The following is an 18,902-nucleotide window of genomic DNA, read 5'->3' on the forward strand; positions in this document are numbered from 1 at the left end:
ACACAATGTTAGTTTCTATCTTATGAATTATTACCCAGGAAAGAGATCTAAGCGTCATAGTGGATAATATATTGAAATCTTTGGCCCAGTGTGCTATGTAGATCAAAAAAGCAAACAGAATGTTAGGAATTATTAAGAAGGGAATGGAAAATAAAACGGAAGATGTCATAATGCCTCTGTATAGCTCCATGGTGAGACCGCACCTTGAATACTGTGTGAGGTTCTGGTCACTGCATCTCAAAAAGAATATAGATGCACTGGAGAAAGTGCAGAGAAGGGTGACCAAAATGATAAATGGCATGGAATGGCTGCCCTATGAGGAAAGGCTAAAGAAGTTAGGGCTGTTCAGTTTGAAGAAGAGATGACTGGGGGGATATGATAGAAGTCTACAAAATCATGAAAGGACTTGAACTAGTTAATGTAAATCGGTTATCTACTCTCTCAGATAATAGAAGGACCAGGGGGCACTGCATGAAGTTAGCAAGTAGCTCATTTAAAACAAATAGAAAAAACTTGTTTTTCATTCAGCGCATAGTTAAGCTCTGGAATTCATTGCCAAAAGATGTGGTTACAGCAGTCAGTGTAACTGGTTTAAAAAAAGGTTTGCATAAGTTCCTAGAGGATAAATCCATAAACTGCTATGATGGTAATTAATAAGCAATAGTAACTTGTGTTTGGGTACTTGTGTTTGGGTACTTGCCAGGTTCTTGTGACTTGGATTGACCACTATTGGAAACAGGATACTGGGCTTGATGGACCCTTGGTATGACCAAGTATGGCACATCTTATGTAAGTCCTTTTGACAATTACCCCTTTTGTAAATACAAGGTGCTTCCATTGCTAGAAAGTCACAGCAGTATACAAACCTCTGAAAGACCAGAGCAGGTTATTATCCCTTTGACCCAAATGCCTGCAAGAAAAGGCGGGTTTAACCCCTTTCCTCTTTTCTGATTAAGTTGTAAAGTCCGAGTCAAAAAGATTAGTTATTAAGCAGTCAAGATTCTTTCATCTGATAACAAAATCCACTTGGAAAATTGATATAAATGAAATTTCTCAGTGTGATGTATTGTAAGAACCCCACCACCCCCTTCTTCTACAGGTTTTTGTTGGAAAGAATTTCTGAAGCCATGCCTCTGTATGTTTTCTTCACTTGTCCATATTTCCTTGGAAGCTATGGCCATCTAATGGAGATGGATGCATGGCTTCTTGTAGGTGTCATCATGTACAAGGAGAACCTTGGCTCTGATCTGGCACAGGAAATGATATGGGTAGGAGGAGAAGGATAATTTGTCCACATTAGAAAAGCCCAAGCACTATTTCATTTCTAAGCAAAAAAACTGCTTCCCTTTCTCAGATTTTCACTGTTGCATTTGACAAGCGGCACCCAGCTTTTCCTAGTTTGATACTAATCTGATATGACACTAAATTGATTTTGCACCTTATCTTGACGATTAGTGTTTCTTAATTGGTGAGTAGAGTATTGCTTCTCCATATCATGCATCTCCTGTTAATTTGATTTAGTGTTTCTTTTTTCATCTTGTAGCAGGTGTTAATTTTTGGTGTAATTAGAGGTTCTGGTGTTGGTTATGTTTAAAAAGTGAAATGGTCAGAAGGTATTCTAGTCTTTAAAGGGAAAAATCCCATTTATTTCTTTACATGGCATGAAACAATAGCACTAAACACATAAGAAATAAAAAGTATGGGATAAACCCCTATGCTGTTTTGACATGACATCTGTTGAGTGAGCCCAGCTGTGAAGGATCCATAAATACAGTTTGATGAGCCTGGCCAATGTGACCAAAGGGTTAATGAGCAGGGAAATAAAAGCTTCCTTGTGAATGGATTTGATCACCTGTTACTGGGTCACTGAGCCTCTCATTGCATGATGAAGTCAGGAATTTGGCTGCACTAAAGGCTTGGGATTAGCAATAAACAGGGCCAAGATATTAGTTAGTTCTGCCTGAAAGGATATATCTGTCACTTGTTATGTATTCAGCTCCTGTAGTAATAGAAGTCTCTTTGTTTTACTACTATTACTACCATTACTACTACTATGTATGAGATGAGACTTGAGGACCAAACTATGTATACACTAGAGGGAAGGAGAGAAGGATAAGGCGGATATGATACAGGCCTTTAAATACCTGAAAGATATTAAAAATGCACTAGAGACAAACCCTTTTCAGTGGAAAAGAAGTTGCAGAACTAGAGGTCATGATATGAAACTCTAGGGGAATAGACTCCAGAACAAGGTCAGGACATCATTTTTCACTGAAAGGGTGGTGGAAACCTGGAATATCTTCCCAAAGGAGGTGGTGAAGACAAAAACAGTGAAGGAATTCAAAAGGGCATGAGATAAACACAGAGATGTCCATATTCAGTAAGATGGCAAGCAGATAAGTTATCCGGACTAAAGTTAGCCAGATAACCTGTCCTGGATATTCAGCTGGAGTATGTCTGAATATAACCGGTTCGGTTTTTAATTTAACTGTCCTTATGTGGCCAGATATCTAGTTAAGACATCCAGTTTGTTATCTTCAAAGATATCTGGTTAAGAAGCACTGTAAAACCGTTAAAAAAAAAAAAAAAAAGTCCTTTACAAGCCTATGATCCGATTCCCATCCTCTCCCCAATAAGTTTAAATTGGCCCTGCTGTGCTGAGCAACCCAAACTTCCTCAAACCCCCACCAAAAGTTAAAATTTTTTTGGGAGGGTGGAGTTGCAAATTGCACTCACCCTCTCCCTTCCCTGTTTTCTTGTTTATTTTATGACAAAAGTCTCCCTGCTGCCCCTCTTCCCCACCCTCTACTCATCTGCAACCTCATTAACCTGTACAGCCCCCCTCCACCCCCACCCCTCAAAATCCCCAGCCAGGAGCAAGGTAACCTCTTACCCACTTCCAATGCTGGTCTAATAAAAGTTTGTTTTTGTTACCAAGGATCCATTATATTTTACCTCTGTTCTCAAGTCTTCCAGTCTGATACATTGCAGACTCACGTGAAAGCATCCAACAGTATTTTCATGGTTTTCTTTCACATCTAGTATTCATAACAGATGTAACAACCACATATGGTCAAAAGCAGACCACATCTTCCTTCAAGTGCTTCTTTGAATACTGTCATTTGACCAACTATTTACATATCTCCAGAAAAACTTAAGTCACTCTGCCAGCACCAATCAATCTGGGAAGCAAGGCGGCAAAACAGAGCTCTAAATTTACAGCCTGACCTAATCTGAGACACTTAAAATGGATTTAGCTTTCCTTCTGAAGTGTAGTTATCACCTTCATACCTGACTACTAGGATTTTCTTTTGCAGAGATTTCACAGAGTCCCTCACATATGAGAGGGGCTGACAAGAGAATATGATAGGAGTTCTAGGGGAAGTAGCAGAGTCATTTGGAGAGAGGTTTTTAGGAGAAGCAGCATGGATACTGGCCAATTCTTTGGAGAGGTTCTACAACTTTTCACTCTTTCCAATGGAAAGGCCATTTTGATGGTTTAGTGGTATTAATATTAGTCTCTGTGCAAAAGGCAGCTTTAAAGAGGTGCACAGAACTATGAATCAAGGTTTTTTTTTTGTTTTTTTAAAGAATGGGTATGGAAATCAAGATGGATTCTCAATGGAACTGCATTGCCCAGAATACTTGGTTCTTTGAATTCTGGGAAGGTCTGAGTAGAGAATCTAAATCCTAATGCCTCAGAAGAATTTATTTATTTAAACAGTTTTATATACCGATGACTAGAAAAGAATCCATCTCAACGGTCTACAACAATTCAAACTAATAGAAACCAAAGAAAGAAAAAACATGAAATTACATCTTGTCGTATTATAAAATATTAAGAACTACATTCTAAAAACTAAACAGATTCCAGAATTAGGAATAAAAATACTACAATTTAAAAAGCTTAAGAATTACACTAATAGGCTAACAGGTGCTAAAAATGAAGGAAAGAGTCAGGCAAAGACAGATTTGGCATTAAAGAGGAGAGACTTGGAAGCCCAGGGGAGTAGCCACCTCACCTAACCCTGACATAGAGGAGGGTTTAGAGAAAGGGAATAAAGAGACTGACTGGGCATTTCAGCACTAAAGGTAAGTGTGATGCTAGAATGTTTATAGGGAATTCTGTTTGTTCTAATTGCTGAGACTATTTAGATACTGACTTTAAACAGAACAGTGACCTGTGCATAAGCCCCTTGGCAAGCAAAGAAATAGTGGAATTATACTGGATTTGAGTAACCCAGTGGGATTTGTAAAGTTGCACCTATTCCTTTCTAGTGGGGTTGGTAATTTGGTTAAAAGAGTAAAAGTTGTAAGTGAGGAAACTGATATATGGAGTTTCTTCACAGAAACAGTGCAGCAGTCAAGCTCTGTTTTAAAGTGAAGAGTAAATGAATAAAAGCGAAATTCTGGAGATCCCTGGCAATGCTCTAAAGATGAGCTCACAGCTGGATAATTAAGCACTGGTACATAGAAGGTAAAATTACTGACACTACCATGGAGTTGTGAGTGATAGTAAGAAAGTTTATTTGATGCAACTATTGCAGTGTAGCAATATTGCTATGAGAATTGAGCTAGTAACAAACTGCCTGCACTAAAGTTGAAAGCTTGAGTTATTAGCTATGTGAGGTTTCCCTCTAGTTCTAGTGAGAGGGCCTGAATGAAAAATAAGAACTTTTGGTGTGCACAATTAATTAATGCAGCTTAACAAGGCTGCTGTGGAACAGAGCTAGTTAAACTTAACTATAGTGGGATGCTGCTATTAGCTCTGTGAGGTTTCTTTCTTGTCCTAGTGAGTGTGTCTGAATGAAAAGGTTTAGAATTCAAACCAAACTGAAAGTGGTCCAATAAACAGGATTGTATAAAACCCTCGAATCACTTGCACTGCTGTTCTTTACCTTAGCTGTTATGGAAGCAAGGCTGATATACAGCCAGAAAATTCCTATAATTGTGAAGTGTGATTTAGCACCTGTAAGGAGTTGGAGTTGGTGCTAACAAAAACCTGGTATCCCTACATGAAGGAACTTAATCTAATGGAAATTAAAGAACAGCTGTCTTTCTTGTGAATGAAGAACTCTGTGTTTAAATCAGTATACCTGTTGCTACTAGTGTGATTAAGCTAAGAGAATCAGGCTCAGGGGGTCTTAAATGTTGGTAATAGTTTCTGCCATTCCTTTATATTACAAGAAATGTGCAGCCTTAACCTGGGTCTAATTGGCAAAGCTTGACAAATGCTGTGACGTATGTTTGCTTTAGAGTAAAGCCTTCAGTGGAAGATTGGTTAAAAGCTAGAGAGAAGTTGTGTGCCCCTCCTGAATAAAGAATTAGATGAATAAGTGTTAAAAATCTGGAAGCCAAATTTAGGCTCTTAGGTAGAAAGCTGAAATCCATACCCTCCAGGGTAGCATTTTCTGAAATGCACCCTGTTCCACACGCAGAGCCCCAGAGGCAGGCAGAGTTCTGGAGTCTCAATGTGTGGATGAGACGATGGTGCAAGGAAGAGGGATTCAGTTTTGTAAGGACATGGGGAATCTTTTGGGGAAGGGAGAGTCTTTTCCGAAGGGATGGGCTCCACCTTAACCAGGGTGGAACCAGGCTGCTGGTGCTAACCTTTAAAAAGGAGATACAGCAGCTTTTAAACTAGAACAAACGGGAAAGCCGACAGTCACTCAGCAGCACATGGTTCGGAAGGAGGTATCTTTAAAGGATACTAATGAAGCATTAGAGTTAGGGCATCCCAACAGAGATGTTCCAATAATAAGAAAAGTAGTCCAAGTGCCTATAATTAAAAACTTACCTGAGCTAAAAGATTCCAATTTATCCTTGTCAACTCAAAAGTAAGAACATAAGAAATTGCCATGCTGGGTCAGATCAAGGGTCCATCAAGCCCAGCATCCTGTTTCCAAGAGAGGCCAAAACCAGGCCACAAGAACCTGGCAATTACCCAAACACTAAGAAGTAAGGGGTTCCTGTGGAGGATTCCTGTGGAGGAAGGTGCCATCTGAGTTTCTCTGCCTCTTCCAATAGCCAAGTGATTTTTTTTCCATCAGCTCACCTAGATTTGACGGTGCTGACATCATTTAAACGCTGGGTCTATCTGAACGAATGTGCTGCATCACGCAGCTGTCGGCATGCTGCCAAAGCCACACACCAAAGAGGCATGCCCCTCGAAGCAGCTTTGTCGTCATCACAGTTATTGGCAGGAAAAGAAAAGGGAAGGCTGCTGCTTCCCTGGTTTTATCAACTCTGGTAAGAGATCCTATGGATATTAATCTATTGTGTCTCGTTGTTCTTGATGCTGATGACTCATGCGGGGAAGCTGCTAAAGTATCTCTGAGTCCTGGAGTTTGTATACCCTCCACCCAACTCTACCTTTGGCCATTGGGAGTGGGGAAAGTGAAAGTATTAGTGGTTTGGCACTAGCTGTAACGCCACAAGCTGCACTAACCAGTTCTTTGGATCAGCAACCTGAACATTTCATCACTCTCCACTCAAACCCAAAGAGTAAAAAGCTAGGTGCCAATAATATGTTATCATCTGCTAGTGTGTGCACCCCAAACTTACAAGGGTACTGGTACCAATGGCTGTGCTTCCACCTGGGTGGTTCAGACGTAGGAGAGTATGTATCTGAACTAGTGGACATCACACCCAGGGATTTATGGAAGGTGGTTACAGGCACTGAAACCTCTCTAGTAAGTGTAGTCTCTCAGTTATGTTCCTTCTCTGCTGGAGCCTCATCTAAATCGACTGATCTTGAGAACAGTTTAGGTGGCATTGATTCCCAGATGTCTTCTTTATTAACTTCTGTATCGACACTGCAATCTACCATGATAGCTGGTGTTAAGGATAATTTGATATTGCATCATAAATATGAATCCTTCGAAAATATGCTGAGAGCAAGAAATCTTTGTTGGTTAAATGTCCCTAAAACAAGGTTGCTCTCTTATGTTGTTGAAGTATTAACGTTTTCTTCTGATAAAGATTTCAAGTTCTCTAATTGTAATTTGTCTGATAAAAAGATAATTACTAATATAGAAGATAGCTCTATCGATGTTTTTGCTCAGATTTTTCAGCTTTCCTGCAGAACTCTCAAGATGTATTTTCTACTAGAGCTACTTTGGTGGTTAATTTGTCTCTTGATTCAGACAGACACTTGGTTCTTAAGCAATATTTTAAATACAAGTATGAACTTTTCTGTGGTTAAAAAATTCAGATTTTTCCCAACATTGCTACAGAAACTCAATTGAGAAGGAAACTTTTGTTTTTGCTGCTCAAGCAACATATAATTGATTTGGGTGCTTCCTTCTTTTTGAAGTTTCCATGAAAATGTATCATTTTTTATCATGGGAATAAATTCATTTTTGTTTATCCTGCTCATTTGGAGACATTTCTTCTTGACAAAACTCTGTGACTTTGACGTTCTGGTAGTGTTAGTGGGGAATACAGAATTGTAATAATACTGAGTGGCACCTGAGAGTATACTGTTGTATGGTTTTTTTTTATTCATTTCCCCCAGTTTGATGGGGACTGGTGATGTTTCCCTTTTTTTCTTGATTGTTTTTCTGAGTTTATGCTTTCACTTATGATTCATCTTTTCCTTGCTTTAATTTATGTATATGGATTAAATGCTAATAAAAATATAATTATAAAGATTGTTAGCAACCAAGATAAGATTTTAGGATTGGCAAAATATTAAGTTTCTGAAATGAATACTAAATTAAAATAGAACAGGGTCATTTACTCAGACTGCACAAATCTGTGCTCGCAGTTAATGCTTTTGGAATGTTGGCGAGCACTCCATTCCATTCCTCCCACCCCCATATCACACAGTCTACTGCCCCCCCCCCACAGCAGTGTTTCCCAACCAGTGTGCCATGGCACATTGCTGCGCCTTCAGATCTGATCAGATGTGCCATGGAAAAGTCACCACTGCCTGATGCTCAGATCCAGACCAGCTCCTTTTTTAAGAACATGTGGAATCATGCATGCCTCTTCTTCCTAGGGACAGCATGAACCCTGGAATGTAGTAATTAAAGAGCTGCATGTAAGGTATGAATAGCTGGGCCCTGCTTTGTGCAGCACACAGCACCTCTTCACCTTCCCTCCTTTGAGCCCTTCCAGTCTCTATCTTATCCCCAAGGCTGAATGAAAATAGGTGTGTGGGCACTGGGTGTGTCTCACTCAGTGTTGGAAGCAGCAGAGTGGAGGACCTGTGGTAGCTACATGTAGCAGTCAAGGTAACTAAATGAGATGGCTGCCTGCACCATACTGACTTCTCCCTTCTACCACACTGGTATATAGAGGGAATTGGTGCATTGTGATGGGCTCCTGTGTGTCTCCACTCCCTCTCCCTTTGTTTTAAAATTTAGAAGACACTGGTGGATCTTTCAGTGCATCATTAGCTCTTCTTTTGTTCAAATGAGTCCTCTCTGTGTTCTTATTGCTTCCTCTATGAAGGCTGGTGTGCTACACAACACTTTTATTAATATAGGCGTGCCTTGGGCTTGAAAAGGTTAGGAAACATTCTCCCAAAGGACATAGGAGGAGCTTTAAAAATGGTAAGTAGTAGTAGCTCCCTCCAAGTTAACTAACTCCTTCTACAGAATGTGGAAGGGGTCATGCTATATTCCCTCTCCTACCCCCACAGAACTTACTAGCACAATAAGGCATGGCTCAGCTTAGTTCAAATCTTGCTGCCACGCCTTTTGTCCTTGGGCCAGTCACTTCACCCACCATTGCCTCGGGTGCTACTAAGCTGCAATATTTCACCCCAAATAATGCAGCTATTTTAATGAGCTGCTTTGCTTTGTCACAAAATTTGAGATACCCATGCCGCCTCAAGATGTGTTCCACAAGTGAAAATAGTCCAAATAAGAGATTTTAAAGTTGCATGGCAATGCCCCATCTACCTATCCAACCCCCCCTTTTCCCCAAAAAAGACAACCCCCCCCCCCCCCGATTAAAATTCCTCCCCCATAGTAGCAGGCAGCCACCCACACGAACTCCCAACCCACCCTAGTCCACCCTCTAGACCCCACCCATAACTTACAATTTGTCCTTGGTGGTATTTTTTCCCATGGAATTTTTCTGCGGGGGAAAATATTGCATAATTTTCAAAGCTGTGGTACCCAGTACAGCAGCTTTGGAAGCCCCCACAGTATTTTTCCATGGCTCACGGCATTTTTCCCCTCTGAGGAAAAATATTGTGGGTTAGTAAATGACCCCCTTAGATTGTAAGCCCTCTGGAGATAGGTTACCACTCCCAACTAGATCTTTCACAGGCTCTTTTCTCCCCAGGGCTAGGATCCTTTGTTTGTGGGGGGAAAGACTTATTTTTCAGGACCTGGAATGACAGGGGTAACTTTTACAACTATTTTCTCTGGGAGAGGTTCGTTTTCTTCCTCCATTGTGTGTGCTATAAGTGCCAATGTAATCTGCTTTGAGATGCCTGAAAGGCAGAATACAAGTAAGTAAGTAAGTAAATAAATAAATAAATATCTGTTCAATGTCAAGCCTCTGATTGCTTTACCTATTTTTTTTTCTATTTCATTTTCAAAATGGATTCTAGGGGTCTTTCCTTAAAAAAAAATGTTTGACTGCTACCAGGAGATTACACTAGGAAGGATGAAAACTTAGTTATACATTTTAGAACTTCATTTCTGTGGATACTGTTCATTATCATCAATGCTTCTGTATTAGGGTTGTGCCTCCAAATTTTTAACACACACAATTTCATTAACATGACAAACATGATTGTAATATGGAGTTGAGTGATGGGGGCTGTGTGTGTGGGTATATCAGGACGGGAGGGGGGGGGGGTGAGTGTGGCAAGGGGCTGGGTCAAGTTGCTGGTATGGGGAAGCTTTGGAATGGAGTGGTCACCAACATTTTGCAGCCTCCTACTGCCTTCCCATAGTAAAACAATAGGGATTTTTTGCGTGGGTTTATTTGCCGATATTTGATATTTCTGGTTTTCAAACTTGTCCAAAAAATGCTTATTTTCTTCCAGCGTGCCAATTTTGGTGATTTTCTATCCCTTTTTGGAGAACTGTCGGGACTCCAGATGAACAGACACACACATCCTTTTTACTTAATTCTTTCCAATACTGTATTTCATTTGTTGGAAATCCCAAAAAGGAATAATGAAATTCTAAGTATTCAATAACAGCTATGTAAATTTAATTATGGGTAGGTAAGATGATTTACCTAAAGTCATAGAATCTGTGACAAAGAAGGTATTAGAACTCATGAATTCCAGTCTCCTTGTTCCAGTATTTTACCCTGCTGGCTTCACTCAATTTGTTTCTGTATAATGTATTAGTCCAGAGGCAGGAAACTCTCTCTGGTCCTGGTTTGGTTTTCAGGATATCTACACAGATTATGCATGAGGTATATTTGCAGACATTGTCTCAACTGTATTCAGATACAGTATATATCATGCACATTCATTGTGAATATCCTGAAAACCAGACTTGTTTGTGTCACTCCAGGACCAGAGTTGCTTATTTCTGTATTAGTCAGCAATTTTTCATTTCTTTAACAAATCACATTATAAACTATGAACTGCCATTCCCTCCTTCTCAATCCCCTGTGATTGGTGTTGGAACATACCAGGAGCATGGCAGAGCTTCCATTGGGCCGGGATAAGTGAATCGTCATTTCCGGGAACATTCTGTCAATTCGGCTGATCACATCATCAACATATCTAATATAAAAAGAGAGAAAAATGAACTTTTGAAGATTACACAGAATTCAGCGGGAAGAAGAAAATACAATTACACATAGAAATTAATTTTCTACTGGTAAGAAAGTTTTCTTATGATCATCAGAGAAGATATTTTCATGCCATCTGTATTCTGTCATGGCACAGACATCAGCTGCTTGTCTATAACTTATTACACAATGGAATCTTCATGCTTAACTATATTTTACATAAAACATTTTCTAAGTCATACTCTCCAGATTTATGTTCCTGAATATTTAATAGGAATGTTAAAACAATGTCATTAAACATCTATTTTTGCCCTAATTTGGCCTCTCATGCAGCCACTGCTCCAGTTTTGAATAGCAAATATTTTTGCTCGCCAGCTTGTCCAAAATAGGTATTTGCCTCAGCCTCCATTTTGACTGCAAAATAGGTGATTCAACCCTTTTGTAGGTAGCAAATTGTCCCTGTAACCTGCTCAGAAACAATGACTTTTTTGTCAGAGAATAATGGATATGGTGAAGAATTAAGGTTTTAGATGAAGATATACAGAGCCCTTGGGGTCTATATTCAGAAGCATTTAGCTGGACAACTTGTGAGTTATGCAATTAAATGCAGATTTCTGAATATTTCAACCCCTTATCCGGCTAAAGTTTAGCATGATAACTCATTATTCAGCTAAACTTTAACTGGATAATATAGGGGCATTCTGGGATGCAGTTATCTAAACCAGATAAATGATCCAGCTAACTCCAAAATTTAGAGTTAGCCAGATAACTTATCTGACTAACCCTGGTCATGCTGTAGAGTAGGACTAAAGTTAGCTGGATAAAGTTATCCAATCAACTTTCAGATAGTCAGGGATATTCAATGGTGTGGCTGCACCACTGAATATCCTGCCAAAGTAAGCTAGATACGTTTATCTAGCTAACTCTGTAAATTGGCCAATGGCTGAATATTACCCCCTTTGTAAACTGCCTTGGCTATTCCATCAAGGCCTGGGGAGCCAATACAGAAATGTTATATATATAAATAAACACACATTTATTTAGTCTAGAGTCTATGTGGCCAATTTTTATATAGCCCCCAAGTGCCTAATATTGCTGGCTAAAACGTAGTTGGTGATCTTAGCAATATTTTGGCTGCAATAATTTGCAGCCAAAAATGAGCCTAAATTTCAGCAGCTAAAACTTAGCCACTGAGATTCATGCATCTCATTTGGCTGGCCAGTGTTATATGGCTAACTCTTCTCCTGCCTTACAAGTGTCTCCAGTGCTGCCCATTTTTAAAGCAATTAAATTCAACTGCCTAGTGAAACTAGATTCAATGCAGGGGGGATTTTCAAATGCTAGGGCAAGCTAACTTCAGGAGTTGGCAGTCTAATCCGCTTGGTGAAATCTACCATTTCATGACAGTTTGGGTGGGTCCTGCTGCTCCAGAGGAAGTTGATAGATTACATAGATTCCTTCTAATTACATCTATTGAAAATGCAAAGGAAAGAAGAAATTTCATAATATTTATTTAAAAATGTATATCCCATACTATCTACAATTCTAGGCAGGTAACAACAAACATGCATAATTTAATTAAAACAAATATCTGACAACACAAGAAACATAAAAGCATATAAAAAAACAATTAAAACTGACAAATGTTAAAACTTAACAACACAAGCCAATTGGCCTAAAAAACATTCAACTTCTCAGTCAACACAAACCAATCGGCCTATTTGATAGATATGCAAATTTCACAATTCCCACCATCTTGCACAATTCATGAACTCATGAGTAAAAATGGGTTTTATAGAGCATGCTCCTACAGGAATACACAGTATAACTAATGTCCCTAGGCCTGGATCTTGCTATCGATTGCTGAAAAGAGAGCATTTATGTGTAACTCCATCTCTGGGAGTTGACTGCACTCTGATGGGGTCATAAATGTATTTTCTCTTCGGGACTAGAACCACTCCCAACTAGATCTTTCACAGACTCTTTTCTCCCCAAGGCCTGGATCCTTTGATGGTGGGGGGAAAGACTTATCTTTCAGGACCTGGAATGACAGGGGTAACTTTTACAACTGTTTTCCCTGGGAGAGGTTGTTTTTTTCCTCCATTGTGCGTGCTATAAGTGCCAAAAAATACACTGGAGCCACAGATTGCATGTCCAAAAATAAATTACTTTACTGGTGATGAAACAGGTGAAATATGGCACAATTAAATCAGTCCTTAGTACACAGGAGCACTTTTAATTACAATTTCTTTTCTTCTTGCAGTATCTTGTTCTATCTGTGGTGTCTCACATACCAGGGCATGGAGAAGTACTCACCCTCCAGGACTTGCTAAGTGAGGTTCCCCAAATGATCAGGGATTCCTTTGTTGGGATGGGAAACCCCCTCTAAAACTGGTAAAAAGAGTAAAACAAGTCTAACGTACAAAGATTTCAAATCCTCTCTCCCCCCAGGGGCTGACGACTCCAGATGGGTGCCCTCAAAAATCTCAAATGATTTCTTATTCCGTCAGGGGATGATTCTTTACTGTTTCTTTCTTAATCTAATCCCGAAGGGATGGACCTGTAGCTCTCAATGTTTCTCTTCAGGTAGAAAGGGGCAGCAGACATCTTTCTCCTGGATTTTACAACCAAAAATGAAGTTAATACCAGAGTTGCTCCTTGCCATGGGTCACCACCATACCTCCATCCTTGCTGAGGGTGCAGAGAGGCAGGTCTTCCTTAACCTAGGCAGCCCCAGACACAGGGTTCCCCATGCCCTGAGTCCAGATGGTACCCAGATCTCACAAACTACAAAATCCACAAAAATACAAAATCCCAAAAAATAACCCAGAGGAAAGTCCAGCCAGCCAGTTAGTGGACTGGTAGGAATCACCTCCCAACCCTGTTTAGGATCCTCAGGCAGGCTTTGTTTGGATCCTTTGACCGTTTGCATTCTCTTTGTCTAGGCCTGGCGAAGAAAGGCTGTTGACGTTCGGTTAGAAGAGGTTGTAGATGGTATTGATGTCCATAAGGGGCATTTGTGAAAATAAGGCCACTGGTGATGATAGTAAGGCTGTCATGATGTGGATGGCTGCTCAAGGCCTGTCAAGGATTGTAAAGCTACATTGCACTAGACTGTGCAACAGTCTCCCTGAACTTTTCTCCAAAAAGGTTACCCCTGAGACAGGAAAGGCCCACTGTTTTCTCACACACATCCTCCTGTATGCTGCTGGCACAAAGCCATACCATTCAAAGCGTTCCAATGAATGATGCAGAGGTACTAGAAACTGAATCGAAAGCTTCATAGACTGAATGGAGGTGGTGAATGCCTTCTTCCACACTCATAGAACCATCCTCCAGTTGTAGGAAACGTTTCAACTTTTGTATGTAATCATGAATATATTGCATCATATAGAATCGGTGAATGGTAATGCATGCACTCAGTATGGAAGCTTGAAACACCTTCTAGACCAAAAAAAAGTCTAGAAACCAGTGGTTTTTCCTGGTGGTGAATTAGAATGGAGCCTAGTCTTTTTGGCCTTCTTCAATGTGGTTCAGCTACCACTGAATGATGCAGCAATTGCACAACACCAAATCTTGAAAACTGATGAACCCTTTACTTCAGATCAGTTGGCCTGGTGGATATGGGCGTTTCCCACATTCTCTTTTGCAGAGCATTAAGTATAGCATGGGAAGCTAATACCAGAATTTGTAGAAAACCTAGAAACTCAGAAAAGGAGTCTTTGTCTTTATGAATATGGAAACCCAGGGCGCAACCCATCTTTGAGTAATTCAAAGTCTAAGAGGTCTTCTGGAAGCAAAGTATGGTCTGGAGGTTCCAGCAGTGGGTCAGAAGGTATGCCTTTAGAGTCCTCATCCGCACCCAATGTCACAGGGTCACTCACCCCGGAATGTAATAAAGATGAGGGCGACTCAAGAGGCTCTTCCAGCAGGAGTGTAGGTGGTGCTGAGTGGTCTATCATTTCCGACCTGGAAGACTCCACTGCAATGAAGAAGCAGCTTAAAGAATCAGCTCCAAAAACATATTCAGGCCTATGGATAAAACTGGCTCACTGCTAGATGGAACTGCTGGTGCCAGGTTTTGAAGGATAGGCTGGAGAGAATGATGAAGCCTCTGACCCACTGTAGGTGTGGTATATCTTCTTCCGATACAAGGACTGGTTCCTGCATTTGGGTCTGTCAATGGCCCAAAGTGAATGGAACTACAGAACACATAGGTCTTGATGTCTCCAGATGGAAACCCTCTGCCAATAACCTAGGTGGGGAAAGGGTAATCTTATGACTTCCCTGCAGATTTAGGATGCGGTGTCTATAGCTGTGCTGGTAGAGCAGTTGCTAGAATAGGCAACTTAGAGTATAATGCTTTTAGAATTTTGAAGACAACTCTGCTAATTTGTTTTGGCTGTTTTCTGGGGTCATGTGACTTTTCAAGTTCTAGAATGGGGTTACATTGGCTGAAAGTTTGGGAAGCCCTGGTCTATCCAATGAGATTCGAGCATTGTATGATTACAAACTATTCTAAAAGCCCATAAAAACTACCCTATTTATTAAAGCATTTCAACATGTGATGACTGTCTAGAAATGTTATGTCAGATGATTATTTTATGTAATATCAATGTTTTATCTTTTCTTATTATTTGCCTAGCATGACAAAGTCAATATAGGCAGAATATAAATACTTTAAATAAAAATTAATACATAAGACCTATACTTTTCATGTTTAGATGAATGCTAGTCTGACTGCGTCGAAGAATTTGGAGTAATGTGTCGTGACGTTGCATTGATGGAAATGCCAATTCCATCATCACTGCATCATGTGCCCCCCCCCCCCCCCTCGAGGCTCAAGTGCATTAATCCAGGTGCATCGAGTAGTCAGAGTGCCAAGGCTTCAGAATGTATCGAAGGAGCATGGTGCTTCATTTCTGGTATGTCATGCATCAAGTTCACTGAGATGGTATGTGCCAATGCAATCTGTGTCAAGTGGCGAGTCAGTGAATGTTTCGAAACACCATGCATCGAGCACTTCAATGCATCATACATCAAGTCTGTCAATGCATCATACATAAAGTGCTTTGACTCTCTGTGTGACGAGTGCAATCGTGGTACTTGCATCAAGCGCCCCAATGCAGAATGTGCCACATATTTCGACGCAGCTTGTGCCGATGATAGATATGTCAGTGGTGCTGGCGCCAAGGCACCATGCTTCAAACGCTTATGTCTTTTGATGCAGCTCCAGCAACTGGTGGAACTTTATTTTGATGCAGTGCTACTACCTAAACTCTTCCACGTGGCTTCAGCCTACACTGATGGGGGAGTCTTAGAGGACCTTACGCTCCAGTCTTTTTCCAGCAAAGCAGACAACTCCACACTGTGGAAGGATCTGCTGCTACTCAATGTGGCGCGCTCTGGACCATCATGAGCATAGAGACATCTGTCTGCAGGCAGAACAATTTTGCTGGTCATGCTCTGGGTCCAAGCAGATATGGCAGAGTTCATGGCCATCAGTAATAGACATTACCATTGCACAAATACACCACTTAAAACCATTCATTGCTGATGCTTTCTTCTGTGCCATCTTGAAGAGGCAAGGCCTCTTAGAGAGGGAAACAAACTGATGGTAGCTTCCAGCCCTTTTTTTTTTGGTTAGCACAAGTGCTTTTGTGTGGCTGCTGAGGCGGCAAAGTAACAGCAGTTGAAGGAAACTTGAGGAAAAAATGAAGAATATAGAGTAGAGAAAAATGAGGAGAGATAGAGTACATGTCTGTGCTTGTGCTCGGACAAAAAATGACTGAGGAGGCTCACGAGGCAACGCCCACGTGGGAATTCTCGAACATGCTCAGTAGAGCTCAAAACTATCATCTTGGAGAGATGTGTCCATTTGGTACCATCAGATGATGTCACCCATATGCAATAGCTAATTCAGCCTGTTTCTCAACAGAAAACTCATATGTATAATGTGTGTGTGCTGGGAAATAATTTTTTCATACAATATTCTTAATAGTCTGGCGCTCTCCAATGGCACAGGTGTTTCAACGAACAAATTCCATAGATTTTTCACCTTGGCTTTATCACAAGCAAGCCTCTTAGCTTCCAGAGTAATGATTTGCAAACTCTGAAACTGTGCATTTTGTAGTCAGCAAAGACTCCATTCTCTGCTGTAACCAGCAAGTAGACCGAAGTGAATATCAAACCAGCTATTGTATGAGAGGAAAGATAAGAGTTACAAGAAAAATGTCTGTGCAAACCAGTTTGCAAGTTGAACTCCCTCCCCCCCCCCCCCTCTCTGTGCCAACTACTTTGCAGCAAGACAAAAAGCCCCTTACTCTATTTCAGAAGCCCAAAACTCTAATTTTCCACTGCACAGATGGCGCCTAGCTCCAGAATGACCCCTCTTCTTCTTTGACTGGATTTGATCCAGTGTTAGTGTGATGCCTAGCAGCTCAGGCGAGATTTAAATAGCATTTATCCCACACAATGTGTAAGATACATGCTGTTCATTTTATCCACCCATGCAAATTCTAAAAATTAGGACTTTCTCTGCATTACAAAAGTATCTTATATTAGAAAAAAAATAAATTCCAGCTAAGAAAAACACTGCAATTTGACAACCTAACACAAGTCCTTTCACTAATGGATTGATTCTTTAAAAATAATACTCCCAAAAATATTGACAGGTGTATTTGTCAATATGCCATTGCACAGAGTGTCCTTCTTTGTCCTCTCAGGAGCTTTGCTTCCAACAAAGCAAATCAGCGAAAAAGCAACTCATATACAGCTTAAAAAATAACAAGTTGGCAAGGCTGTAAATCCTCGAAGGCTGTACAGAAAGTGTGGGTGTTTTTTCTCCCAGCTATGTTGCCTCCAGTAATGCAGCTCTCCCAGATTGGCTAGATAAATGTAGCCATGCATGGGCTTCAGTGCTTTAACTGCCATCACTTGCCTTTTCTTGCCACAGCATCCTCTTGTGGCTGTTGTGCCAGGTCAGCTCTGGTTGCTGTCACTTGCTTTCCCCTGCCATAGAGCTCTCATATGTCAGCTCTCCTGGATCAACCAGATGCTTGTAGCCAAGCAGATTCCAAGACTCCAGCTGTTGTCCCTTCCTTTTCCTGCTATAGCTCCCCCTACCCGCAGCACATTCTGGAGTACTATACCCCCAGAAAGGGTCATAGGCAGATGGGCAGAACCAGGCCATAAGGCATTGTATTTTTTTCCAGAAAGAACACCAATAAAGGTTCAGAAAAGTGAGTGTCAGATATCAGTATAACTTGCCTTTCTGAAACCAATCGTCATGGTCAGGCAGGCAGGATTCAGGTATTTCCAAAGCAGGAGCGGTACAGGACTTCAGGACAGGGTCTTCTGCCTGACCAGCTCCCTCCCCATTGAGTTGAGCTCTAGGTTCATGGGTCCAGCAGGACTTTCCTGGCATAGTTAATAACAGTCAGGCAGGACAAGAACTGGAGACAAGGCTGGAAACGGTGACAGATAGGATCTAGCAACAGGCAGGAGCTGGAGACAAGGGCTGGAACTGGAGGCAAGGCATTGGGCTGGAGACAGGGACTGGATCTGAAAGAAAGGCAGTAATGGAAGACAAGGGCTAGGCCAGAAGGCCCACAGGGAGCAGGAGCCACAGGGAGGACCAGGCAGTCCAGACAAGGACTAGCAGGACAAGGCTAGGACACAGGAACAAGCCAAGAAACATACAAACACAGGTAATCAGGAACTAAAATACAGGAAAGAACATTTAAGATAAAACAAGGAAGCATGGACTAGACAGCCTAAGTAGACTAAAAGGAAGTCCAAGAGATACTAGAAGGTGCGAAGGCCAAATGCAGGGCAAGATGGCCAAGAAGGCCATAGGACAAGGCGAGATGGTCAGAAACAGGGCTAGAAGGCTGAAGTGGCCCCAAGGTGAGGCAGGAAGGCTGAGCAAGCCACAAAGCAAGGTAAGATGGCCAGGGATGCCCCTAGGACAAGACAGGAAAGTCAGGGAGGCCATACGGTAAGGCGTAGCAAGAAGGCCACAGGGCCCACCCAGTAGCCCTGTGGCCTTGATGAAGAGGCCCCTGAGTTGTGAGAGAGGCCTTGCTGAGTCATAGGAGCATCAAGGAGGTGGCTAACACAGGAGGGAAGGTAGCTATATGAGGACATCTGCTTGAGGGGAGGCTGCTTAGCAGCCGGATCGTGACACC

At 41.3% G+C, this 18,902-nt stretch overlaps 1 protein-coding gene across 2 annotated transcripts in view; it reads right to left on the reverse strand.

Moving 5' to 3' along the window:
* MED27 (mediator complex subunit 27) overlaps positions 1-18,902 on the reverse strand; it is a 540,635-nt gene that overhangs the window by 156,493 nt on the left and 365,240 nt on the right. For both annotated transcript variants that reach the window (XM_029611521.1, XM_029611520.1), the window contains exon 4: positions 10,612-10,705. In XM_029611521.1, coding sequence (XP_029467381.1) covers positions 10,612-10,705 — 94 coding nt within the window. The remainder of the gene's footprint in view (positions 1-10,611; positions 10,706-18,902) is intronic.

This window comes from Rhinatrema bivittatum, chromosome 8 (genome assembly GCF_901001135.1).
Source record: "Rhinatrema bivittatum chromosome 8, aRhiBiv1.1, whole genome shotgun sequence".
NCBI lineage: Eukaryota > Metazoa > Chordata > Amphibia > Gymnophiona > Rhinatrematidae > Rhinatrema > Rhinatrema bivittatum.